This window comes from Lepidochelys olivacea (genome assembly GCF_965140295.1).
Source record: "Lepidochelys olivacea isolate rLepOli2 genome assembly, chromosome: 4".
NCBI classification, from domain to species: domain Eukaryota; kingdom Metazoa; phylum Chordata; order Testudines; family Cheloniidae; genus Lepidochelys; species Lepidochelys olivacea.
This window is the reverse complement of record NC_140414.1, coordinates 148346331-148372271: the sequence shown is the minus strand read 5'-3', so window position 1 is coordinate 148372271 and position 25941 is coordinate 148346331. Positions and strand designations below refer to the sequence as shown.

Here is a 25941-nt window from a genome sequence, read left to right as displayed (position 1 = left end):
CCTGGCAACTGATGGCCTGGGCCCTTCCCCCCTGCAAGGTGAGAGCTAAAGGGTTGGAGAACAAAGGAATCAGGTGACCTCCTGGCCCGGGAAAGGGACAGAGCCCAGAGGAGGGGGGGCTGGAGGGTGAGTCAGTTTGGGGCTGGCTGGGGGCGAGGAGTGAAGGGCAGACGGGGTTCTCTGGCTCACTGCCCCCCAAAATGGACCCAGCTGAGGGGTCCTGTTCTCTGCACCTACAAGCTCTGTGTTAGACCATGTCCCTGTGGTCTAATAAACCTCTGTTTTACTGGCTGGCTGAGAGTCACGTCTGACTGCGGAGTTGGGGGGCAGGACCCTCTGGCCCCCCAGGACCCCGCCTGGGCGGACTGGCTGTGGGAAGCGCAGGGAGGGGCAGAGGAGGCTGAATGCTCCGGGGTCAGACCCAGGAAGGTGGAGCCGGGGGAGCTGTGTGTCCTGCAGACAGGCTGCTCCCCGAGAGGAGACTGCCCAGAGTCCGGCCTGGCTCGGTAGGGAGCCGTTCCGGAGCCTGGCGCTGGGACAGGGGGTCACCCCCCGGGCACCCTCCCTGCCCCCCCTCCTGGGTGACTGACATCTTTGGTGAGTAGGCCACGCCCCTGGTTTTCGCCCCGCCCAGCTGGGGGCGGGGTTAGCCAGGGGATTATGCTCCACCCCCTGGGGATCAGAGCCCATCCCCCTTCCCCAGCGTGAGGTCATGTGACAGTAGGCCCCGCCCCTCCGAGTAAGGCTCCGCCCTGTGTCCTGACCCCTCGGGCAAGGCCACGCCCCCGCGCCTGCCGCCCCCTCCTCGCTCAGCGCCACGCTAGCCGCCTATTGGCTGGTGAGAGTATGTGGGCGTGTCCTCAGAAGGAGCGCGTCCAATGAACAACGGCTCCGGGCGGCGTCACGCGGGTGCTCTGGGTGTCCCCGGAAGTGGCGTTGCCGAGCGAAGGCGCGCGGGGCGGGCGGTGAGTGGGGCCGGGCCGAGGCGTGGGGGGAGGCGGGGATTGCGGGGTGCACGGGGGGGGCCGAGGTGCGGGGACGGGGGGTGCATGGGGGGGCTGAGGAGTGGGGGGAGGCGGGGGTTGGGGTTGCATGGGGGGGGCCGGGTGGAGGCGGGGGGGCTGAGGAGTGGGGGGAGGCGGGGATTGGGGGTGCGCGGGGGGCTGGAGGGAAGGGTGCGGGTGGAGGGTTGTAGGAGAGGGCCGAGGCATGGGGAGGGCGAGGGTTGGGGGGTGCGTGGGGGGGCCGAGGTGCGGGGATTGGGGGGGCTGGGTAGAAGCAGGGGGTGCAGAGGCATGGGGGGAGGCAGGGATTGGGGGTGCATGGGGGGCCGGGTGGAGGCGGGGGGCTGAGGTGTGGGGGGAGGTGGGGATTGGGGGTGCATGGGGGGGCTGGGTAGAAGCAGGGAGCCGAGGCATGGGGGGGCCAGGTGGAGGGGTGCACAGGGGGGGCTGAGGTGTGGGGAGAGGCGGGGTTTGGGGGTGCGCGGGGGGCTGGAGGGAAGGGTTGCAGGGTGGAGGGTTGTAGGAGGGGGCCGAGGCACTGGGGGGCGAGGGTTGGGGGTTGCACGGGGGGGGCGAGGTGCAGGGATTGGGGGTGCATGGGGGGGCTGGGTGGAGGGTTGCCGGGGAGGCGGGGGTTGCGGGTTGCATGGGGGGGCCGGGTGGAGGTGGGGGGTGCCGAGGCACGGGGGGGCTGGGTGGAGGGGTACATGGGGTTCAATAAGGATAAGTGCAGGGTCCTGCACTTAGGACGGAAGAACCCAATGCACAGCTACAGACTAGGGACCGAATGGCTCGGCAGCAGTTCTGCGGAAAAGGACCTAGGGGTGACAGTGGGCGAGAAGCCGGATATGAGTCAGCAGTGTGCCCTTGTTGCCAAGAAGGCCAATGGCATTTTGGGATGTATAAGTAGGGGCATAGCGAGCAGATAGAGGGACGTGATCGTCCCCCTCTATTCAACATTGGTGAGGCCTCATCTGGAGTACTGTGTCCAGTTTTGGGCCCCACACTACAAGAAGGATGTGGATAAATTGGAGAGAGTCCAGCGAAGGGCAACAAAAATGATTAGGGGACTGGAACACATGAGTTATGAGGAGAGGCTGAGGGAGCTGGGATTGTTTAGCCTGCAGAAGAGAAGAATGAGGGGGGATTTGATAGCTGCTTTCAACTACCTGAAAGGGGGTTCCAAAGAGGATGGCTCTAGACTGTTCTCAATGGTAGCAGACGACAGAACGAGGAGTAATGGTCTCAAGTTGCAGTGGGGGAGGTTTAGGTTGGATATTAGGAAAAACTTTTTCACTAAGAGGGTGGTGAAACACTGGAATGCGTTACCTAGGGAGGTGGTTGAATCTCCTTCCTTAGAGGTTTTTAAGGTCAGGCTTGACAAAGCCCTGGCTGGGATGATTTAACTGGGAATTGGTCCTGCTTCGAGCAGGGGGTTGGACTAGATGACCTTCTGGGGTCCCTTCCAACCCTGATATTCTATGATTCTATGGGGGGCGAGGCGTGGGGGGAGGCAGGGGTTGGGGGTGTGCGGGGGGGCTGGAGGGAAGGGTTGTAGGGGGGGCCAAGGCATGGGGGGGCTGGATGGAGGGGTGCAAGGGGGGGCCAAGGTGTGGGGGGAGGCGGGGTGCACAGGGGGGTTCGCGGGGCTGAGGTGAGGGGGGTGCACGGAGGGGGTGCTGGGACCTGGGGGCTCTGGGGCTGGGACTGAGGCTTCCAAACCCACTTGGAGAGAAGAGAAACATCCGCCCCCCTGCCCCGAATCCCCTCGGTCTGGAGCCACAGTCAGCTCCCCCCTGTCACAGGGGCCCCCTGGGGCACATTGCCCGTAGCGCCGCCTGCCCTGCCCACCTCCCCCTGCGCACCCCCCTTCGTGGGCGAGCGGTGCCTGGCAGCGACTGCCCCCTTGGTGCAGCGGGTGCCCTTCAGCCAGTGGCTCACCCCAGCTGGGGTCCTGATCCCAGGACGCTGCAGGCTCCTGTAATGTCCTGTCCTGGGACCTGAGGTGTCCCGCAGCTCCAGGGACTTGGCAGGGCCTGCGGGTGCCCAGGTTCCCATCACGGGGTGTGACCATATCACGTTGCTGGGGCGCTGCCAACAGCCAGCCCTGACCCACGCTGGGACCCCGCGTGGAGCCGCCTTTCAGTGTGGGGGCGACTCTCCCCACAGCCGCAAAGGCAGCAGAGTTGCAGATGGTGGCGATGTTGCGCGTGTGCCCTCTGAGCCACCGGGGACGACATTGCCAACTCTGGGGGTGCGTGTTCCCTGCGCTCCTGCCCCTCGGCAGTACAGCGGGCGACAGCCCAGCAGCTAATCGCTCCGGGGCTAAATTCATTCTCTCTTCTGTAGCGCACACAAGCATGCCAGGCGCTGCACAGAAAATGGGCAACGGTTCCTGGGCTGAAGAGCGGCCCAGCTGAGGCGCTGAGCCAGGGCTGGGGTCAGCTTTGCAGACCCTTGTGGGTCTGACTGAGGTCACTGGACCTCTGCATCGGTTCATGGGTCTGATTGGGGCCTAAATGCTGTGGGATCCTTCCCTTTCAATTGTAACCGCTTCCTTAATATTGCATTAGCAAGGGGGCTGCTTATTTGCATTTAACTTCTTTTTTTTTAACAAGGTGGGGAAAGAGAGCAATTAACTGATCCCCGTTAGAATAAGATGCTCACTGAGGTGAGTAAATGAAGTTTCAGGGCAGGCGGGATTGGCACATGGGTGCTGAGCACCCTGGAGATCTTCTGGTCAATTAAATGTGCCGCACAGGGTGCAGCTCCATACAGCTTCTCCCGAGCATGTGGAGATTATTTTGAATCTCCTGTATTTTTGAATCTCAGCTGATTTTTCCCAGCCTGAGTTGTGGCTGTACTCCAGAATGAACCCCTGTTATGTGCCAAGTGTCAGAGTCCAGCTCTTGCTTATCTGGGTGGAAAATCACTGTCGGCTTTGTACAGTGTGAGGGAAGGAATGTGTGTTCAGCGGGAGCAGCGCTGCTGAAACTTTCCAACACTCCCCCTCTTGGCTGAGCTCAGGCGTGGAGACCCCGAGGAAGTCAGTCACGTGTGAGTGAAATCCAGAGGTAGGGGGTTTCTTACTTGGGGAGGTCTTGCAACCTTAACTGTGATACTTGCAAACTCCCATCATAAGGACAGGTTTCAGAGTAACAGCCGTGTTAGTCTGTATTCGCAAAAAGAAAAGGAGTACTTGTGGCACCTTAGAGACTAACCAATTTATTTGAGCATAAGCTTTCGTGAGCTACAGCTCACTTCATTGGATGCATGCTGTGGAAAGTATAGAAGATCTTTTATACACACAAAGCATGAAAAAATGGGTGTTTACCACTACAAAAGGTTTTCTCTCCCCCCACCCCACTCTCCTGCTGGTAATAGCTTATCTAAAGTGATCACTCTCCTTACAATGTGTATGATAATCAAGTTGGGCCATTTCCAGCACAAATCCAGGTTTCCACACCCCCCCCCCCCCACACACACACAAACACAAACCCACTCTCCTGTTGGTAATAGCTTATCTCCACAGAGACCTCCCTACCAACACTACAAAAAGAAGGATTCTAGGTGGACTCCTCCTGAAGGTCGAAACAACAGACTGGACTTCTACATAGAGTGCTTCCGCCGACGTGCATGGGCTGAATTTGTGGAAAAGCAGCATCACTTGCCCCACAACCTCAGCCATGCAGAACACAATGCCATCCACAGCCTCAGAAACAACTCTGACATCATAATCAAAAAGGCTGACAAAGGAGGTGCTGTTGCCATCATGAATAGGTCAGAATATGAACAAGAGGCTGCTCGGCAGCTCTCCAACACCACTTTCTACAAGCCATTACCCTCTGATCCCACTGAGAGTTACCAAAAGAAACTACAGCATTTGCTCAAGAAACTCCCTGAAAAAGCACAACAAATCCACACAGACACACCCCTGGAACCCCGACCTGGGGTATTCTATCTACTACCCAAGATCCATAAACCTGGAAATCCTGGGCGCCCCATCATCTCAGGCATTGGCACCCTGACAGCAGGATTGTCTGGCTATGTGGACTTCCTCCTCAGGCCCTACGCTCCCAGCGCTCCCAGCTACCTTCGAGACACCACTGACTTCCTGAGGAAACTACAATCCATCGGTGATCTTCCTGAAAACACCATCCTGGCCACTATGGATGTAGAAGCCCTCTACACCAACATTCCACACAAAGATGGACTACAAGCCGTCAGGAACAGTATCCCCGATAATGTCACGGCTAACCTGGTGGCTGAACTTTGTGACTTTGTCCTCACCCATAACTATTTCACATTTAGGGACAATGTATACCTTCAAATCAGCGGCACTGCTATGGGTACCCGCATGGCCCCACAGTATGTCAACATTTTTATGGCTGACTTAGAACAACGCTTCCTCGGCTCTCGTCCCCTAATGCCCCTACTCTACTTGTGCTATATTGATGACATCTTCATCATCTGGACCCATGGAAAAGAAGCCGTTGAGGAATTCCACCATGATTTCAACAATTTCCATCCCACCATCAACCTCAGCTTGGTCCAGTCTACACAAGAGATCCACTTCCTGGACACTACAGTGCTAATAAACGATGGTCACATAAACACCACCCTATACCGGAAACCTACTGACCGCTATTCCTACCTATATGCCTCCAGCTTTCACCCTGGCCACACCACACAATCCATCGTCTACAGCCAAGCTCTGCGATACAACCGCATTGGCTCCAACCCCTCAGACAGAGACAAACACCTACAAGATCTCTGTCAAGCATTCTTACAACTACAATACCCACCTGCGGAAGTGAAGAAACAGATTGATAAAGCCAGAAGAGTTCCCAGAAGTCACCTACTACAGGACAGGCCTAACAAAGAAAATAACAGAACGCCACTAGCTGTCACCTTCAGCCCCCAACTAAAACCCCTCCAGCGCATTATTAAGGATCTACAACCTATCCTGAAGGACGACCCAACACTCTCACAAATCTTAGGAGACAAGCCCCCTCCAGGTTGCCCCCCTTGCCTACAGACAGCCCCCCAACCTGAAGCAAATACTCACCAACAACCACATACCACACAACAGAACCACTAACCCAGGAACCTATCCTTGCAACAAAGCCCGTTGCCAACTGTGCCCACATATCTATTCAGGGGACACCATCACAGGGCCTAATAACATCAGCCACACGATCAGAGGCTCGTTCACCTGCACATCCACCAATGTGATCTATGCCATCATGTGCCAGCAATGCCCCTCTGCCATGTACATTGGTCAAACTGGACAGTCTCTACGTAAAAGAATAAATGGACACAAATCAGATGTCAAGAATTATAACATTCTTAAACCAGTCGGAGAACACTTCAATCTCTCTGGTCACGTGATTACAGACATGAAAGTTGCAATATTACAACAAAAAAACTTCAAAACCAGACTCCAGTGAGAGACTGCTGAATTGGAATTCATTTGCAAATTGGATACAATTAACTTAGCCACTCCCAGTCTCTATTCAAGCCTAAGTCATTATGCAAGGTAACCTATTTCCCCTTGTTTTTTCCTGCCCCCCTCCCTCCCCCAATGTTCTTGTTAAACCCTGGGTTTGTGCTGGAAATGGCCCACCTTGATTATCATACACATTGTAAGGAGAGTGATCACTTTAGATAAGCTATTACCAGCAGAAGAGTGGGGTGGGGGGAGAGATTGTAGTAAACACCCATATTTTTATGGTTTGTGTGTATAAAAGATCTTCTGCAGTTTCCACAGTATGCATCCAATGAAGTGAGCTGTAGCTCACAAAAGCTTATGCTCAAAAAAGTTGGTTAGTCTCTAAGGTGCCACAAGTCCTCCTTTTCTTTTTCCCATCATAAGAATGCAGGTTTGAGCCTGGCTTATGTTCTGTTTTTAGGCATTAATAGAGCACTGGTTGCTGCCCCACCTAGGCCCCTGCAGTGGGGATGGAGCTCTAGCTGATCAGGTGGGGGTTTGTTTTGCTGTGATGGGAGGGAAGGAGCCTTCTGGAATCTCTCCCTTCCCTTCTCCTCTCCCCAGGCTTCTTCTCCCCTCCCCAGGCTTTGTTCTCTGGCTCTGTGTTGTGGCTGTACTCTCCCTCTCTCCCAAGGTGACCCAACCTGCTCTGTCCTGAACCTCTCCCAGAGGGCAGCTGTCACTCGAACCATGGGAGCTGCTAATATAAACTTCATTTCACCTGCAGCACATTCAGCCCTGGGGCAAACCTAGAGAGCAAAGGATGACCTCAGGTCTGGGATCACACTGCCTGTAGCCCACCTGGGTGTTCTGGATTAGGAAGCTTTAGTCCAGGGGTAGTCAATAGGCAGATCGCTCATTGGCCTATCTCCCTCCCCCCCCCGTCCTCGAGATCACTGTCCCCCACTCTTTCTGGGGGCAGAGTGAGAGTTTGTGTCTTGTCACTTTCAGGGAATTTCTTTCTGTATCAGGGTCATGCTGTGTCTGTTTTGCCTCCAGCCCCATGTGAGAGGGGAGGAACTGTAGTTCCAATCCATTGCCTTTCCCAGCTCAGATACCAGTCAGGGGCATAACAGGTAAAACTAAAAGCTATTCCGTTACTGGTAGCACAGAAACCTGCCCTCAGTGAGAGCTTCATCTTGCACCAGTCCTGTCCATGGGAGTTTTTCCATTGACTTTAAAGGGAGACTGATCAGAGTAGGGTGCTGTGAAACGTTCTGTTTTGACAGGACTGTGACCACATCTGAATAAATGGTGGCAGATCAGATTTGATGCAGTTAGCTTAGATGATTTGGATCTTGTGCCTGGGGTTGGGATGAGCCTGGGATTTAATAGATATGTAGCAGATAAAATAATGTCCTAAAGGAAAATAAAATAGAAATATAATAAAAGGGAACAATAAAGGAAAACATTTGAACTGGTAGAAAGTTTTTTGAACAAAGGTTTTTAATTGAAAAGTGAGCTTCTCTGGAAAGTGAAAAAAGTGAAAGTTGATTTTTTTCAACTTTGTGATTTTTTTTTTCAAAATGTTATAAACATTAATAATGGGGTTATGAAAAATTTGTTTGAGAACCCCAGTTTTCATTACATGAAAATATTAATGTGCTGTGTTTTGATTTTAAAACAATCACAAAAATAGCAAGAAATTGTTCGATTTCAGAGCTGGTAAAGTGGAGACAACTTCTGTTTTTTTTCACCAGTTTTGTTTTTAAATTGTCAACCAACTCTTGATCAAATAAAGTAGCAAAAAACCCAAATAAAATAATAATGTGGAAATAATATAATAAAATTACAATAAAAAGAATAATGGAGTATAATCGTGATACAATAATATCACGCAAAGTATATTAAATAAAGGCCTGATCCTAAATATGCTTATTGCCTCGGGCCCCAATCCTGCAAATACTTCTGCACATGCTTAACTTTACTGTCATGAAATCAAGGGGACTTCGTGGTCGTAAAGTTGAGCACAAAAGTGTTTGTAAAATTGGGTGCTAATTTAATAATATTGGCCGTAATCCTGCAAAGATGAAAGCATATGCTTTGTTTATACGCTCTGAATAGTCCCACTGCTTCAGGGAAGCTACCCCCAGTGTGTAAAGTTGATCACACGTGTGCATCTTAGCAGCATGAGGGCTGTTGTCTATCCTAGCTCCCCTTCCTTCAGAAAGACCTAGCTTCACCGTTCTCTCAACTGCATTTCTCCCCACGCCCCTTCTTCAGCCCTTTGAAGCCTTGTCCTGTGACGGTAGCAGAGGAGCACACCAGTTGGTAGTTGCGATCAGGAGTGTCAATGTCATCAAGAACTGACCATATCCCACCGTGTACAGCACCCTACCAGGTTGAATGTATTCCCTCCAGATTGACCAGACAAAATCCCTCACCGTACAGTACTTTGACCCCGACGGGTTGGGTTTTATTTTTCATGTAATGCTCTAAAACTCAAGCCATAGCCCCGGGCTGTATTACACATCCCTGAATGTGTTTGTTGAACAGGGGCGCTCGCAGTGTGGAACGGGTTTCTCTGGAGTCTGGACCTTGCCTAGACCATGACCAAGAAATATGGACCGTGACACGCATGAATTGCCAACCCCTGCTGTAGTGTGTGCGAACGTCGGCAGGGACGCGGGCTGCTGTGGGGGCTGAAAAGGAGGCTGCGGACTGGGCTGGAGCCGAGCCAGTGTCCTGTGTCCCTGTCTCTGCTCTCTTGCCTTCTGCCACTGTCTTTCTCTTTGACCCGTTCACCTCAACTCTGCCTCAGCTTCCCCATCTGTGAGGCGGAGCAATCGTTCCCTGCCTCTGAGGCTGTGGGGCACTCGGGCGCTGTGCTGATGGGTGTCAGAGGGAAGCCTGGAAGTAGGCAGTGCAGTGATATGGCACCGGACTGGGAATCGCCCCCAGGGATCTCGTCCTGCTCCTGACCCTGACCTGCAGTGTGACCTTGAATGAGTCACTTCCCAGCCTTAGGTCTCTTTCCCCCCTGCCCTGAGTCTGTTTAGACTGTCGGCACTTTGGGACTCTCGTAATGTAGGTCCATGCACAGCGTTTAGCAGTGTGAGGCCCTGATGATTTCAGATGGGGCACTAGGAGCTACCAGGATGCTACCAATAAATAGTTACACCCACTAATGCTCGCAGCCCCTCTGAGGGAGAGGTGAGTACACGAACCTTTCTTCTAGATGGGGAAACTGAGGCACGAGAGAGTGGAAATCATAGAATCATAGAATATCAGGGTTGGAAGGGACCCCTGAAGGTCATCTAGTCCAACCCCCTGCTTGAAGCAGGACCAATTCCCAGTTAAATCATCCCAGCCAGGGCTTTGTCAAGCCTGACCTTAAAAACCTCTAAGGAAGGAGATTTTACCACCTCCCTAGGTAACGCATTCCAATGTTTCACCACCCTCTTAGTGAAAAAGTTTTTCCTAATATCCAATCTAAACCTCCCCCACTGCAACTTGAGACCATTACTCCTCGTTCTGTCATCTGCTACCATTGAGAACAGTCTAGAGCCATCCTCTTTGGAACCCCCTTTCAGGTAGTTGAAAGCAGCTATCAAATCCCCCCTCATTCTTCTCTTCTGCAGGCTAAACAATCCCAGCTCCCTCAGCCTCTCCTCATAACTCATGTGTTCCAGTCCCCTAATCATTTTTGTTGCCCTCCGCTGGACTCTTTCCAATTTCTCCACAGCCTTCTTGTAGTGTGGGGCCCAAAACTGGACACAGTACTCCAGATGAGGCCTCACCAGTGTCAAATAGAGGGGAACGATCACGTCCCTCGATCTGCTCGCTATGCCCCTACTTATACATCCCAAAATGCCATTGGCCTTCTTGGCAACAAGGGCACACTGCTGACTCCTATCCAGCTTCTCGTCCACTGTCACCCCTAGGTCCTTTTCCGCAGAACTGCTGCCTAGCCATTCGGTCCCTAGTCTGTAGCTATGCATTGGGCTCTTCCGTCCTAAGTGCAGGACCCTGCACTTATCCTTATTGAACCTCATCAGATTTCTTTTGGCCCAATCCTCCAATTGGTCTAGGTCCTTCTGTATCCTATCCCTCCCCTCCAGCGTATCTACCACTCCTCCCAGTTTAGTATCATCCGCAAATTTGCTGAGAGTGCAATCCACACCATCCTCCAGATCATTTATGAAGATATTGAACAAAACCGGCCCCAGGACCGACCCTTGGGGCACTCCACTTGATACCGGCTGCCAACTAGACATGGAGCCATTGATCACTACCCGTTGAGCCCGACAATCTAGCCAGCTTTCTACCCACCTTATAGTGCATTCATCCAGCCCATACTTCCTTAACTTGCTGACAAGAATACTGTGGGAGACCGTGTCAAAAGCTTTGCTGAAGTCAAGAAACAATACATCCACTGCTTTCCCTTCATCCACAGAACCAGTAATCTCATCATAAAAGGCGATTAGATTAGTCAGGCATGACCTTCCCTTGGTGAATCCATGCTGGCTGTTCCTGATCACTTTCCTCTCATGCAAGTGCATCAGGATTGATTCTTTGAGGACCTGCTCCATGATTTTTCCAGGGACTGAGGTGAGGCTTACTGGCCTGTAGTTCCCAGGATCCTCCTCCTTCCCTTTTTTAAAGATTGGCATTTTTTAAATGACTTGCCTGAGGCCAGAGAGGGAGCTCATGGCCTGCAGACCTGTGCTCATTGCACTGCTACAGCTCTGCTGACCCATGGCCTGTTGCTCTCTGCCTTGTGCTGAGCTTCTCTCCCCTCTCTCTCCAGGGCGCCATGGTGGACTATCGGATCCGCGAGTACAGAGACGAGGACTACGAGGCGGTGCGCGAGATGTTTGCCACTGGGATGAGCGAGTATGTCCCCGCCCTGTGTGTGCATGTGCTAAAGCAGCCCTGGGTGATCCTGGTACTGGCCTGCACCTTCTGTGTCCTGCTCACCAGCTCCAAGTCCCTCCTGCTGCCCATCCTGGCCGTCACACTGCTACTGGCTATGGGGCGGCAGCTGCTCGGCTACTTCTGGACCATGTATATTGAGCACTGCTTAAAGGAGGACCTGCTGGACATCAGGACGACCTACATGGGTAGCAAGGGCTCCTGCTTCTGGGTGGCAGAAGCAGATGAGTGTGTGGTGGGCACTGTGGCTGCCAGGCCGTCTGACCATCAGAAGGGGGAGCTGATGCTGAAGCGGATGTCGGTGCGGAAGGACTACCGGGGGCTGGGCATTGCCAAGGCACTGTGCCAGGCGGTGATCTGCTTCGCCCAACAGCGGGGCTGCAGCGCCGTGGTGCTGAACACCCTGATGGTGCAGGACGAGGCCCGCCTGATGTACGAGCGCGTGGGCTTTGAGAAGTACCGTGACGATGTGCTGCCAACCGTCTACGGGAGACTGGCCAACGTCACCATCTCCAAGTACAGGTACGGCGTCCCCCAGAGGAGCTGACGTGGTAGCAGACTCCGCGCTGCTGCCGAGGGCTGGAACCAGTATCTCCTCCTCTTCCCTTGCCCCGGAGCATACAGGGCGCAGAGGGTGAGATGCAGCTGGCTGGTCACCTTGCGAAGCGCTGGCCTGAACGAAGTGGTGTCTCGCTCTTACTGTCCTATGCTACCGATATCTGATTGCTCTGTGCAGTGGGGAAGAGCCAACCGGATCCGCTTTGGGCCTGTTGCTGGCCGCCTTCTTGAGGCTCAGACGGTGTGTTTTCCAGGGAGCTGGCCTGACGGACCCCACTGACATTGTCCCGCTGCCCCCAGCCTTGTCTGCCTCAAGGGCTGGGAGCTGGGTGGCTGGAGCTGGGCCAGGTGCATTTGAGGCCTTTTCAGTATATTGCCTTGATGCAGCCGCTCAGATGGTTCCTCAGGTTGAGCACGGTGGGCTCTGTGTAGTCTGCGTGCACAGGAAACTCAGCGGGGAGGTTTCCATGCCCATCACAGGGATGGGATGAGACTGCGGGGTGGGTCTTGGTGAGATGCTGGTAAATCACTGGTTCAAACCCGGGTCACATGGGTGAATTCAATGTCATTCCCACGTGCGTTGCATTCTTTCAGTGGCCTTTGAAGAGAGTGAGTGGTCTCAGGGTGGCGGTGGGATGTCTGGCCCCATTACACCTGGATCCAACTGGATGGGGTGTCGTTGTCAGCGTCAGAAGCGCTAGACTGAGTGGACTGTGGGGACTGAAGTCCCCTCCTGTTTGGAGGAACCTCTTTGTAAGCAAAACCTGTCTCCATCCCTGTCCATCCAGCCCTTCTTCCCAGCATCTAGAAATCTGAACAGGCCTTTGTGTCGTTCTCCCCAGCAGGCTGCCTGCGGGCTGGTGTCCCTCCGTCCGTCACTCAGCTGAGCGTGCTGCTCTGGGAGCCCCAGCTCTGGGCCAGCGCTGCGTTGCTTTGCTGTTGGTGTTGTGGAACTTTGGTGAATAAAGAAATTGCTAGATCGCTTTCTGATGCAAGCGTCTTTCTTCTGCTCCCTGGTACCAGTGCCTTCTCCGCCTTGGGTAAAGCGTACGAAGAGCCCAGAGAGTGGACACGTCTTGTATCGGGTTGTGTGTGCGAGGTGTAACACCACAATGAGTGGCAACAGGGTGAATAGCACATCCCCTTCTTGTAGGACATAAACAAGAGAACAGCCACTGTCGTGGAAAGGCAACACAGTTATATCTGCTTGGGAAAGTATTTCCTCTCAGTGTGCCGTTAGCCTGTGGAACTCATTGCCACTAGATACATGCAGCTGGTCAGACTGAATGGTCAGAACGCTCCCTTCTGGCCTTGGAGTCTCCCTAGGAAGCTCCGAATATCATTGAGGCCACAGGCTCATCAGGGATCAAAAAGGGATTGGCCCCTTAGGGATAAGGAGAACAGCCAGTGTGACATTATATATCACTAGCTGCTGGGACTGAGGGAAACTTCCCCATTACTGCTACAGCAGGAAACCCCAGATGCAGCGGGTTTGGAGTTGCCTGAGATGCAACTTGGGGCTGCGTGAAACATGCACAAAGTCCCCTCCCCACAACCAGCTATGGGCACGGTCAATCCCACTAGTCCTGCCAGGCTTTCAGCCCCTGGTGCAAGACTCTCCCCCAACTCACGTGACCCATGTGCTGGGAATTTCTCTGTCTAGCTCTTCTGTTTTTTTTCCCCCCGATCTTTCCCTCTTCTCTGGCACTGGTGTTTTCTGCCCTTGTGTTACCCAGGGGGCAGACATTTCTCCTGTCCCTCCCAAGAGGAGCGCACCCAGCTCTGTAGTGCAGAGCTGTCCTTCATCATTCCTGCTGCCCCTCTCCTACTGTCACCCTCTGTCTTTATTTTTGAGGTGAAGGTGGCTTGACTTTACAAGTTTCAGAGTAAGATCCCAGATTGCCACCCTGCAGAGGAATGTCTGCTCCAACCAGCTCTCTGGAGACGGCAGCCTCTGCTCGGCAGAAGCAGTGAGCTAGATTTCAATAGCCAGTGGGGCAGGAAGCAGGAGAGTTACGCCAGCCCTGCAAATCTGGGCATGAGACGCTAAGGTGCAGCTCGGTTGCTTGAGTAGAGCACTAGCGTTTTCGCACAGCTGGGTGGCTACGTCCTTGGGTGCGATGATACAAATGCCAAAGGGAACCGATCCGGCTAGCTCATGGCGGCGTGTGGGATTGCAGTCGCAACTTGCTCCTCACAGAGCTGCCTCTTTCTGATACCAGGGTGAAGTTAAGGGGCAGAGCTCTCACCTCCGGCGGGGGGAAGTATCCTCTCCCTGCACCTGCTAGGGACTGCGCTCTAGCACCCGAGCTGGGAGTTGGACTTGGAAATTGAGCGTGTCCGTTCTAGCCCAGTGCAAATGCTTAGTCCCTGCAGGGTGAGCTGCTACCCTCCGGCAGCCTCACTCCACAGGAGGGACGTGGGGCAGGATCTCTGCACAGCCACGCTCCCTCTTCTTGCTGTGTACAGACTTGCTGCCGAGCTGCCCTCACGTTGCCAGGGCAGCTGGAGGAACTGCGGGTTGTGCCTTGCCCTGCTGTCACGCTCACAAGCAGACAGGGTTGCAGAGAGGGAGCAAGGTTTGCCCAGCTGTTCCACCTTGTGGCCACACGGGTCCCTTTTGGGGTGGGGGAGCAGCCATCCTCTTGGCACAGTGCCCGGGCCCCCCTAGGTATTGTGTGTCGGCCTTCAGGCTGGCAGGAGGCAGCCAGCACCAGGGGCTCTGTTTGCTCCCCCTTTCCCTGAGCAGCAGCCTGTCCCACCCATGGGCACAGAGGGCAATGTGCCTGGGTGGGCTGGAGGGCAGCATGGGACTGCTGTGGGGGGTGGGGTTCCTATCCAGTATCCCCCGCAGGGCAGTTCTTCAAGGTCCAGCTCAGCCCCCTTGGCTCTGGTCCCTGGCACCAGCAGCAGAAAAGCCACCTGCAGGATTTTCTCCCCACTCCAGCCACTGGCGGGGGTCATGAGACGACAAAAACATTGCGCAAGTCGCCAATTTTCACTCAGCCAAACTGACCTCTGTGGGCCATGACTGTCAGTGGGGCTGGAGCCAGCCGGCTGGCTTGTGGTCTGCCTGCAGGGGGAGGGAGGTGGCCACATCCCACTGATGGTAATGGACTGAAACCTGGCCCCTGGCAACATGGCTGCTAGCCTGTGGTTCGGGGCTGGGCAGGGCACATGACTGGCACTGTGAGGAGCAGTGGAGAATGGGGGGGAAAGGGGCTGGGGCCAGTGCCCTACTCCCACATGTCCCGTCCACGTCCCCCATCGAGGGGTCGCACGGGCCCAGCCCACTTCCCCCAGGGCCCCCCATGCCTGAGGACACTGCTCAGATCCGGAGCCCCCTCTCCCAGGTGAGCCATTTCCCCCGGGGCCCAGGCTCTGCGGAGATCAAGCCAAGGGCCAGCCTGGCACGCAGGGGAACCCCGAGGGAAAGGCGGGCGAGGCTGGGGAGCAGGGGGTGACAAAACCCAGGACTCAATGTCCCGGGAAGATGTGCAGATTTCCCTGGCCAGCAACTTCCAAAGAGGACCAATTGTGGGAAAACCAGGGCAGGGGGTGTGAGCAGCCAGGGATGAGGGTGCAGGAGGAAGTGGGGAGGGGGGAGCAGATGTGGGGGGGCAGGAGGGAGGCTGAGGGAGAACAGAGGACAGTGTTGGGTAGAGGAAGACAGGATTGGCTGGATGCTTCCCCAGCCTGGGGGGCCGCAGGGGGGGAGGGGAGCGCCCTGCCCCAGCCTGGGGGGCCGCAGGGGGGGAGGGGAGCGCCCTGCCCCAGCCTGGGGGGCCGCAGGGGGGGAGGGGAGCGCCCTGCCCCAGCCGGGGGGCCGCAGGGGGGGGAGGGGAGCGCCCTGCCCCAGCCTGGGGGGCCGCAGGGGGGGAGGGGAGCGCCCTGCCCCAGCCGGGGGGGCCCGTGTTGCAGCACTGCCAGCTCTCCCAAATGGCTGTGGGCGTGGTGGAGGTCCTGGTTTTTCAGGGCGGGCCGAGCTACATGCCGCAGCCTCGGGGCTGGGGAACGGCCCGGCCCTGCCCTGCCCGCCTGTGCGGCCCCAGAGCAGTGAGGGGCCAGGCGCAGTGGAGGGGGAATTGGGGGAAAAGCCGCTGGGAGTCCAGACCCATCAAGGCTTCCTTCCTCCTGCTGCCTTGGGCCTTCTCCGCTCTGTGGGACCCGGTCGGGGGGCAGTGAGCCTGGGCAGGGGGAGCGGATGCAGGCTGATACCAGGCCGTGGGTGGCAGTTCCCCCACGCTGGGGATGGGACCTGGCGTCTCTCCGAGAGTTGTGCAGTGCCGGGTGCGTGCGAGGGTCCCTGCTCAGCCGCCCGTCTTCAGCCATGCGGCATCGCAGAGTTAAACACGAGCTGAAACCCTGCCTGGATGCTGACGCAGCCCCACCGCTCCTGCGGCCCGGGGATCTGCCTCGGGCCTCTTGGTCTCCTGACGCCGGCAATCAGCAGCCTGGGCCCGTCCAGAGCCTGCATTCGGGGGGGGCTTTGTGCCGTACGCGGGGGCTTCCGGCCGGGGGAGCCCTCTGGTTCCTGGCACTCCCAGGCGTGTCCAAGCCAGCAGTGCCGGGTTTCCAAGGGCTCTAGTGGCTCCATGGAGCCGGGCCCAGGCTGAGAAGGGGCCCCGGCCTGCTCCGCTTGCCCTGCACCCCAAGACGCCGCTGGCTCCCCTCCGCCCCCTGGCCCCAACCCCTGCTCCTCAGCCCCCTGGCCGTACCCCAGGCCACCCCCGGAGCTGAGCTGCCTGGCACTGGTGCAGAAGCCTGGCCAGTCTCAGCCAGGGGTGTGTGTGGGGGCCTTGGCTGGGCCCCTCCAGGCAAGTGCGTCTTGAGGGACCCCGGCTGGGGCAGGTCCTGGCCTGGCTGATCGCACCAGTCCCGAGGGGCCAGAGCGATTCCCAGCCCCGGGACCAGCCCTGGCTACGCTGCCGGCTCAGCCCGGCAGACACAGTCGCCTCCCAGCAGGGCCGGCGAGTGCGGCCAGGAGGCAGGGCGTGGGGGAGTGGGTCCCTTGGGGGTCTGGGCGGGTGCTGGGCTGTGAGGGGGCGGGGAGGGTCTGTGTGTGTCGGGGCATTAGGGAGTGGGGGTTCTGTGGGGGGTGCTGGGCTGTGAGGGGGCAGGGAGGATCTGTGTGTGTTGGGGCACTTGGGAGTGGGGGTTCTGTGGGGGGTGCTGGGCTGCGAGGGGTCGGGGAGGGTCTGTGTGGGGGGGGGGGTCTGGGCGGGTCCTGGGCTGTGAGAGGGCGGGGAGTGTCTGTGTGTGTCAGGGCTCTAGGGAGTGGGGGGTCTGGGCGGGTGCTGGGCTGTGAGGGGGCGGGGAGGGTCTGTGTGTGTCGGGGCATTAGGGAGTGGGGGGTCTGGGCAGGTGCTGGGCTGTGAGGGGGCGGGAAGGGTCTGTGTCTGTTGGGGCACTAGGGAGTGGGGGTTCTGTGGGAGGTGCTGGGCTGTGAGGAGGCGGGGAGGGTCTGTGTGTGTCAGGGCTCTAGGGAGTGGGGGGTCTGGGCGGGTGCTGGGCTGTGAGGGGGCGGGAAGGGTCTGTGTCTGTTGGGGCACTAGGGAGTGGGGGTTCTGTGGGAGGTGCTGGGCTGTGAGGAGGCGGGGAGGGTCTGTGTGTGTCGGGGGTCTGGGTGGGTGCTGGGCTGTGAGGGGGCGGGGAGGGTCTGTGTGTGTGGGGGGTCTGGGCGGGTTCTGGGCGGGGAGGGTCTGTGTGTGTTGGGGCACTTGGGAGTGGGAGGTCTGGGGGGGTGCTGGGCTGTGAGGGGGCGGGGAGGGTCTGTGTGTGTCGGGGCTCTAGGGAGTGGGGGGTCTGGGCGGGTGCTGGGCTGTGAGGGGGCGGGGAGGGTCTGTGTGTGTGGGGGGGGTCTGGGCGGGTGCTGGGCTGTGAGGGGGCGGGGAGGGTCTGTGTGTGGGGGTGGGTCTGGGAGGGTCCTGGGCTGTGAGGGGGTGGGGAGGGTCTGTGTGTGTGGGGGGGGTCTGGGCGGGTGCTGGGCTGTGAGGGGGCGGGGAGGGTCTGTGTGTGGGGGTGGGTCTGGGAGGGTCCTGGGCTGTGAGGGGGCGGGGAGGGTCTGTGTGTGTGGGGGGGGTCTGGGCGGGTGCTGGGCTGTGAGGGGGCGGGGAGGGTCTGTGTGTGTGGGGGGGGTCTGGGCGGGTGCTGGGCTGTGAGGGGGCGGGGAGGGTCTGTGTGTGGGGGTGGGTCTGGGAGGGTCCTGGGCTGTGAGGGGGTGGGGAGGGTCTGTGTGTGTCGGGGCACTAAGGAATGGAGGTTCTGTGGGGGGTGCTGGGCTGTTGTGGTGGGGCTGTGGGCAGGGGTGGTTTTGTGCAGGGTGCTGTGCATCTGTGGGTGGGTCTGGGCAGGTGCTGGGCATAGTGGGTCCGGGGGGGCTCTGGCCGTAGGGAGTCGGGAGGTGTTGGACGGCGGTCGGGGGGGGCGGGGGGGAGGACTGCATCTGGCAATTGCCGGTTTGTAAATAGTGCCCTCGCACTGGGCAGAGCAGGGCCGCCCCTGCCATGCCCCTTTGCCTCTGGCTGGCCCCTTGCTCTGGGCACTGACCTCCCCGCGCCAGGCTCCACTGGCTCCATGGGGGCCCACAAACATGTTTGCCGCCAGGCCCACAAGGTTCATCCGGCCCTGCAAGCCAGATTTTGTCCTGGATCGTTCCCTGCAAGCGTGACCCTGCTCTGGGCAGGGGAGACCAGCCGGCATGTGGAATGCTGGGCACCCAGGGCCCTGTGTGCCCTCGCATGCCGGGCCGGAGAGCTGCACCCTTCTGAGCAATGTAGACGGACACGTTGTCTGGGCTGGGGGTTAGCAGCTGGCGGCCGCGGAGCTGCCTCACTTCAAGCCCCGGCTGAGCTGCTCGGGTGCAATCGAGGTTTTCTCTGCCCACACGTCGGGGGTTCACCCGCGCAGCTACGCTGGCGAGCGGCTACCACTGAAGAACAGACCAGGCTGAGTTCTGTGATGAGAATGAGGCTGCTCTGTTCCGGTGACCGCATTTCCCAAAAGGAAAACGGGTCACCCCCAGCCGCTCGCCCACGCCCCTCCCCTCCTCGCGGGAACCCTGCCTCCCCCCTGCCCCCCAGCCCTGCCTCCCCCCTGCAAAGATCACCCTAGGTCTGTTCCTCTGTTACATCTCTCTGACGGCCTGTGACCAGCACCCACCTTGGGGCTCATCTCCCCGTCCGGTCACTCTTGAGGCTTGCCAAAGTATCCTGCCCTACTCACCCCGTGATGCCCTGCAGCTGGGCTGATTTGGGATTGTTTTCTGTTGGAGCCGTGGGGAGACAATGCTCACCCATGGCCCCTTTGCTCCTTCCTTTCCCTGGGTGGGGGTTGCTTTGTTTGGTGTTGGGAGCTTTGCTTGTATCATTTCCTGTGAAAGACACTTTCCCAAGAGCTGGGGCTCTGTGCTTGAGAGGAAGGGTGAGAAAAAGTTTTATTGCGGATGTAAATCAAGCAGGGTTAGATTAACCCTTGTTTCACCAGCATGGGCAGTTATTCCAGACAGTCCATGTCCCATCAGAGCTGGGCACGCTCTGAGAGGCCACCAGCATGCAGGGTAAACCTACAGTTACAGAACTAAAGTCTGGTTACAGAAATCTATATATCTGTGTTGTAAAGAAAGGCCTTGACTAGCAAGTAGAAGGAAGGCCTTGAAAATAAGAAGTGCTGAGGCCTGAAGGAATGAAGTAGGGAGGATGTCTGGTTCAGAGAATAACTAATGAGATAAGGGGAAGGCCTCTGACTGAGAGGGGTGACTGCAGATGGTTTTAAAACAATCAAAGAGAGTCTGTCTTACAGTGAGCTCACACAGCCCGTCCCCAGCCCACACACCAGCGTTAAACGTGGGTGAACCCAGGTGCAATGGGAAATGTGTTGGACAGATAGAAGCAGGGGAGGAAAGGCCTTGGGGAGAAAGGCGGTTGTAAATCTTGTCTGGATGAAGACTGGAAATAAGGGTGAACTGTCTCCAATTGGTTTTTAGCCTAAGTCAGTGATTGGCAATGATGTCCTTTGTTTGTTAAAGGGGATAAGATGTGAACTCTGAAAGAGGTCATTGCTAATCCCTGCCTGACCACCTCAGTGGATCTCAGCTCCCCCGGGTTTAGCCCATTTGTAAGTACAGTATCTTGATCCAATGCCTAAGCATGCTTTGTTACTGTTTGGCTGTAGTAAATTGCTTGTCAGGCTTTTTAGGCATGTTTAGAGCAATTGTCTACGTGCCATTTGGCCTTTGGAGTCAGTACAGGAATTTATGGTTAAATTGGTGGGCTGTGCTTTCCCATACTAATGTTAGCAGAGTCAGGATGAGCTCCACCCTGACATCTGGTGGTGAGGTGTGGCAAGTTGTGGAAAAGAACTTCAGGGGCTGATCTCATTTGCATAGGCACACCCACCCCGCCTAGAATGAGGCCATAACTGCCCAAATGGTCACTTTGGCTGTTGTGGGATCTCCAGTGTCTCTGTTATTGGGGCGGGAAGAATAAATTGTTATTACCCTGATTATGGGAACTGTGCTTGGAACTGTACGTGGCCTTTTGTTATGATGGAGGGACTCACCATCAACTGAGGAGCACTCACTAGGCAAGGGACATGGGTTCCAAAACTCTGTGAACTGAGAGAGGCTTGAGACACCTGTTAGTGCCTGATGATGTGGGCCCCTTTGTGAGGGCCTGAAGCACCAATTGCACCTCTGTCTCTCTCCACTGTGGAATGTCAGAGCTAATTTTGGGTCTATTAAGAGTCTTGCTACAGGTACTGTGCTGTATTCACTTTGGCCTTAGGTGCACCAGCACTAAGGCTCTCACTAGTATGAGCTGGAATTGCTGAGAGCTGTGTCAAGTAGTGGGGAGCCGGAAGATCTAGAGTGCAGTGGTGCTGTTCGTGGATAGGCTGGTGGAGTGTTCAGTGAGACGGCGAGGCGAGCTGTGCAGGGCGGAGCCGGTCGTGAGGCGGCGGAGCGTTCGTGAGACGGCGAGGCGAGCTGTGCAGGGCGGAGCCGGTCGTGGGACGGCGGAGGGTTCGTGAGACGGCGAGGCGGGCTGTGCAGGGCGGAGCCGGTCGTGGGACGGCGGAGCGTTTGTGAGACGGCGAGGCGGGCTGTGCAGGGCGGAGCCGGTCGTGGGACGGCGGAGCGTTCGTGAGACGGCGAGGCGGGCTGTGCAGGGCGGAGCCGGTCGTGGGACGGCGGAGCGTTCGTGAGACGGCGAGGCGGGCTGTGCAGGGCGGAGCCGGTCATGGGACGGCGGAGCGTTCGTGAGACAGCGAGGCGAGCTGTGCAGAGCTTTTCGGGAGACGGCGGAGTGGAGTGTTCGGGAGACGGCGAGGTGAGCTGTGTGGAGCGGAGCTGTTCGGGAGATGGCGGAGTGGAGCGTTCGGGAGACAGCGAGGTGAGCTGTGCAGAGCGGAGCCGGTCGTGAGGCAGTGGAGCAGAACAGAGCCCTGTGGGGTAGTCAGCTTCAGGACATGTAAGGTGCCCCCTTGCCTCTTTCCCCCACACACAGGCACATTTTAGCCAGACTGGGGAGTACCACTCTGCAGATGAACTTTTGAACTCTGGGGCTGGACTTTTTGGACTCTGGGTGATTTGTGGATTGCTGGACTCAAGAGACGTTTGGGTTCTGGGACTCAAGAACCCCAGGGGAAGGATGTGGCCCAATTTGCTGGGGTGGGTCTTTGCTCATGGTTTGGTTAATGAGCACTAGTTGTGGTGTTTCCCCAATTTAATGCTGATGTCGTTTACCTCATGTTATTAAAGATTCTCTGCTACACCGAGACTCCGTGCTTGCGAGAGGGGAAGTATTGCCTCCTTGAGGCGCCCAGGGGGTGTGTAAGATTTTCCCAGGTCACTGGGTGGGGACTCGAGCCAGTTTTGCATTTGCTTTGATGAGAGGGAACCCCTGTGCACTGAACCCGGCCCTTGCTGCTATCAACTTGGCCTGGCAGAAGGGTTACATTTTTGGGGGCTCGTCCGGGATAAGACTGGGTCAGTACCCCTCGCAAGCACATCTTAGGTGAGTCATTAAATTGGGAAAACCCAGAATCTGGTTGTTGTTGTTTTGATCTGTTATATTTGGGAAAGAAATGACAGTTTGTATAATGGCCCTACACTTGCTAGAGGATTGGTGCAGGGGGATGAATATTAACCCTAGGAACTGTCTCCTGGTGACCGGGGTGCCGGAGGCGTTCGATGAAGGCTCAATAGAGCCTACCTTAAGGGCATCCACTGAGTACCTGAGTAAGTGTAAAATGCGTGGGCGCATGTTTGTGAGGGAGGACGGAGATTTTGCTGTACTGTGTGAGCTGTCGACAGCTGTGGACCCTCTACAGGTTCCAGGCACGATAGCAGTGGAAGATGGTGAGTGGAAGGTAATAACTTCTAGGAGCCAGCCCTCACCGGCCCCTGCCTCAGAAGTGGAGTTTTTAAAGAAAATGTCAGCCTTTTTGGGGAAAGAGGGGAAGACCTTGGCTGATACGCTGGGTCTGTTGGGCCTTGACCCAGGAGTCCCACCCCAGGAGGCTGCTCCATCACCTGATGAGTGGGTGAAGGCTTTGGGGCAAGCATTAGAGAAGGTTTTGCCACCCCACCCTGAGTCAGGCCCCTATCGTAAACTGAGGTTGTTTTCTGGGGGTCCCACCCCAATACCTGGGGAGGAAGCATTTGAACCCTGGCTGGAACACACCACTGAAATGCTGCAGGAGTGGGCAGTACCTGATGCTGAAAAGAGAAGGCGACTAGTAGAGTGCCTCAGGGGGCCAGCCCTAGATGTGATTCGCACCCTGAAGCTCAGTAACCCTGGGGTCAAGGTAAAGGACTGCCTAGAGGCCCTTGATCATGCCTTTGGGAGAACCGAGGGCTCAGAGGATGTTTATTGCAAGTTCCTCAATGCCAGGCAACAAAAGGGAGAGAAAGTTTCTGCCTATATACAGAGGTTGGAGAAATTATTACAGAGAGCCTTCATGAGGGGAGCAGTAGCGGTTGAGCAAATGGACCGGACTAGATTGGCTCAGATTGTGAGGGGAATTCAATATCAGAACCCAATCCTTCTCCACCTTCGATTAAGGGAGCGCCAAGACAATCCACCGGGTTACTCTCGGCTGATAAAAGAGGTCCAAGAGGAGGAAGAGAGGCAGGCAGCTGGTGAGGTTTGGAAGGTTCAGCCACACCAGGCAACTGCCACAACATCCATACGAACGCCCAAGGCATTGATGATGAATCCTCAAGAGGAACTTACCCAACAAGTGCAGGCCCTGACACAGAAAGTGGCTGAACTAGAGAATGCCATCGATTCAGCAAAGACTTCAGGGTACAACGAACCCCCCGTTACCACGGTCCAGAAGACTACATTTAGAATCTCTGCCCCACCCCGGCAACACGGGAAAGGGCAATCCTTCTTCTGCTACCGGTGTGGCCAGGGTGGGCACATTGCTGCCAGGTGTCAGAATGCAGAGAATCCCCTGCTAGTATACCAAAAGCTGAGGACCACCTGGGGAAAGTCAGGAAACGGCCCCAGGGCCTGGGAAAGGAGCCACCTAGGCCTGCCGGGTTTGGAGGCTCCCCTGCGAAGAACCATGCCACCCGAATCCCACCAGGATTGATAGGACCTCGAGCAGAGGTCACTGTAAAGGTTGAAGGGACAGAATGTAGAGCAGTGCTTGACACGGGATCCCAAGTGACTATCGTATTCCAGTCTTTCTACCAGCAGATGCTTACGCATCTACCTATACAGCCCTTGACAGGGCTTGGCCTGTGTGGTCTCAGCATGGATGAATACCCGTATCAGGGGTATGTCATTGTACACCTGGAATTCCCAGAAGAGATCACTGGGGTAAGACAGGAGGTGGACACTGCAGCTTTAATATGCCCTGACCTTAAAGGTGTCTCTGATGTGTCCGTGCTAATAGGGACCAACTCCAGCCTCTTTAAGGTACTTGCAGATTACTGCTGACAGTGAGCAGGGGACCAATACCTGAATACCTTAGTGATACACACACATTGTGCCGCAGCCTACAGAAAAATTGAGGATGCAAAAAGAGTGATGCCTGATTTGCCGGTGGGAGCATTGAGGTACGCAGGCCCGGTCCCCTTAGTGGTGCCTGCAATGACAGAAAAGGAGGTGATTGTCATGAGTACCTGCCTGAAAGGCAGTAAGAGAACATTAGCAGTGGTAGATCAGCCAACAGAGGGAGGGCTCCCTGAAGGAGGGCTGGTTCTTAGTGGAGTCATAACCCTACCTGCTGAAGCCCAGGAAGAGGTGACTATACTGATTGCTAATGAAACGAGTCGTGATGTTGTTGTGAAGCAAGGACAAAAGATAGCAGACCTCTTTGAGCCCGAGTCAATTGTAAAACCCCAGTGTGAAACTCAAGTTCCAATGATAGACCCAGCAAAGTTTGACTTTGGAGATTCACCAGTGTCCAAGGAGTGGAAAAATCGCCTGAGGAAGAAACTTTGTGAAAGATCCAAGGTGTTCTCACTGCATGAGTGGGATGTGGGATGTGCAAAAGGGTTTTATCAGTTCGAACACATGCCCCAAGGGATTTCTGGAGCACCTGCCACCTTTCAATGTCTCATGGAGAAAGTTGTGGGAGACATGAATTTACTGCAAGTGTTAGTTTATTTGGATGACCTAATTGTGTTTGGAAAAACCTTAGAGGAGCATGAAGAAAGACTTCTTAAAGTGCTTGATAGGTTGGAGGATTATGGTCTGAAGCTTTCAGTTGACAAATGCCAGTTCTGCAGAACCTCAGTGAAGTATGTGGGTCACATCGTGTCCCAAGAGGGTGTGTGTACTGGTCCTGATAAAATTAGAAGCACTCACTACATGGCCACGTCCAAGTAACTACAGAGAACTCAAGACCTTCCTTGGATTTAGTGGCTACTACCGCAGGTTTGTGAAAAACTATGCTACGATTGTAAAGCCTCTGAATGATCTTACCAGGGGACATCAGTCCAGCAAGAACAAATCTAAGACCAAGAATAAGGGGAGGTCCCCAAAGCCTCCTGTGCAGAGACACTATGGCCCCTTTGAACCATTTGGGCCACAGTGGGATGAGAGATGTGAAAGGGCTTTTCAAGAAATCATTACTTGCCTAACTCATGCTCCAGTCCTAGTTTTTGCTGACTCAAGCAAACAATTTATCCTGCATACTGATGCCAGTTTGGAGGGTCTGGAAGCAGTCCTGTACCAGGAAGTGGAAGGCAAACGTAAACCTGTAGTCTTTGCCAGCTGAGAATTGTCTAATCGTAAAACTCGCTATCCCACCCACAAGCTGGAATTCTTGGCCTTGAAATGGGCCATCACTGAGAAATTTCGAGACTACTTGTATGGTGCTCAGTTCCAGGTGTGGACAGACAACAATCCACTGACTTGTGTGTTAACAAGTGCTAAGCTGGATGCTACAGGGCAGAGATGGGTGGCCGCCTTGGCTAGCTTTGAGTTCAGCATTCAGTACCGATCAGGGAGAAGCAATGTAGATGCAGATGCATTGTCCAGGCGTCCGCAGGCTCCAAAAGTTGCTGTGATACCCACAGATGGAGTGAGAGCTATTTGCAGTGTGAGTCGCCGAGAGCCAGAGGCCCGTGAGAGCCTTCAGGAATGTGTTGCAGAAGCTTTGGGCCTGCCCCCTGAATGCATGCCTTCTGCTTCAGTGAACTATATTGCATTGGAGCAATCTCCTTTGCCCATGCTCAATGCGGCTGACTGGCAAGAAGCCCAGTGGCAAGATATTGACATTCGTGATACACTACTTGCCAAAAGGGAGGGGCGAAGCCCAGCTGCGGTTGTTCCACCTAACCCGGAGGGTAAACTACTATTGAGAGAATGGACCAAACGAAAACCGATTCAGGGAGTGCTACACCAAATGACCACTGACCCTTTACAAAAACAACGAGCACAACTAGTACTGCCAAAAAAGTACAGAGCCCTGGCCATGAGGGCCCTGCATGATGACTTTGGGCATTTAGGGACGGAGAGGACCCTGGAACTTATTTGTAGTAGGTTCTATTGGCCC

The 25941-nt window shown here is 55.8% G+C and overlaps 2 protein-coding genes across 4 annotated transcripts; both read left to right on the top strand.

Annotated features, from left to right (window-relative positions):
• Positions 1-850: 850 nt before the first annotated feature.
• Positions 851-12918, top strand: LOC311519185 (putative N-acetyltransferase camello). 3 transcript variants are annotated; one of them, XM_084625469.1, is made up of 3 exons: positions 851-965; positions 11246-11892; positions 12771-12918. In XM_084625469.1, exons 1-3 carry the CDS (start codon positions 879-881, stop codon positions 12892-12894), a joined length of 858 nt encoding a protein of 285 aa, XP_084481595.1. In that variant the 5' UTR covers positions 851-878; the 3' UTR covers positions 12895-12918. The 3 variants fall into 3 exon arrangements, with proteins under 3 accessions (XP_084481595.1, XP_084481597.1, XP_084481596.1); XM_084625471.1 differs by lacking the exon at positions 851-965 and adding an exon at positions 3649-3675; XM_084625470.1 differs by lacking the exon at positions 851-965 and adding an exon at positions 10892-11046.
• Positions 12919-19040: 6122 nt separating this feature from the next.
• Positions 19041-23526, top strand: LOC311519698 (paraneoplastic antigen Ma1 homolog; the record flags this gene model as incomplete). The annotated part of the gene is made up of 2 exons (XM_084626485.1): positions 19041-20043; positions 20712-23526. The coding sequence occupies exon 2, from the start codon at positions 22012-22014 to the stop codon at positions 23524-23526; it is 1515 nt and encodes a 504-aa protein (XP_084482611.1). The 5' UTR covers positions 19041-20043; positions 20712-22011.
• Between the last annotated feature and the right edge of the window lie 2415 nt (positions 23527-25941).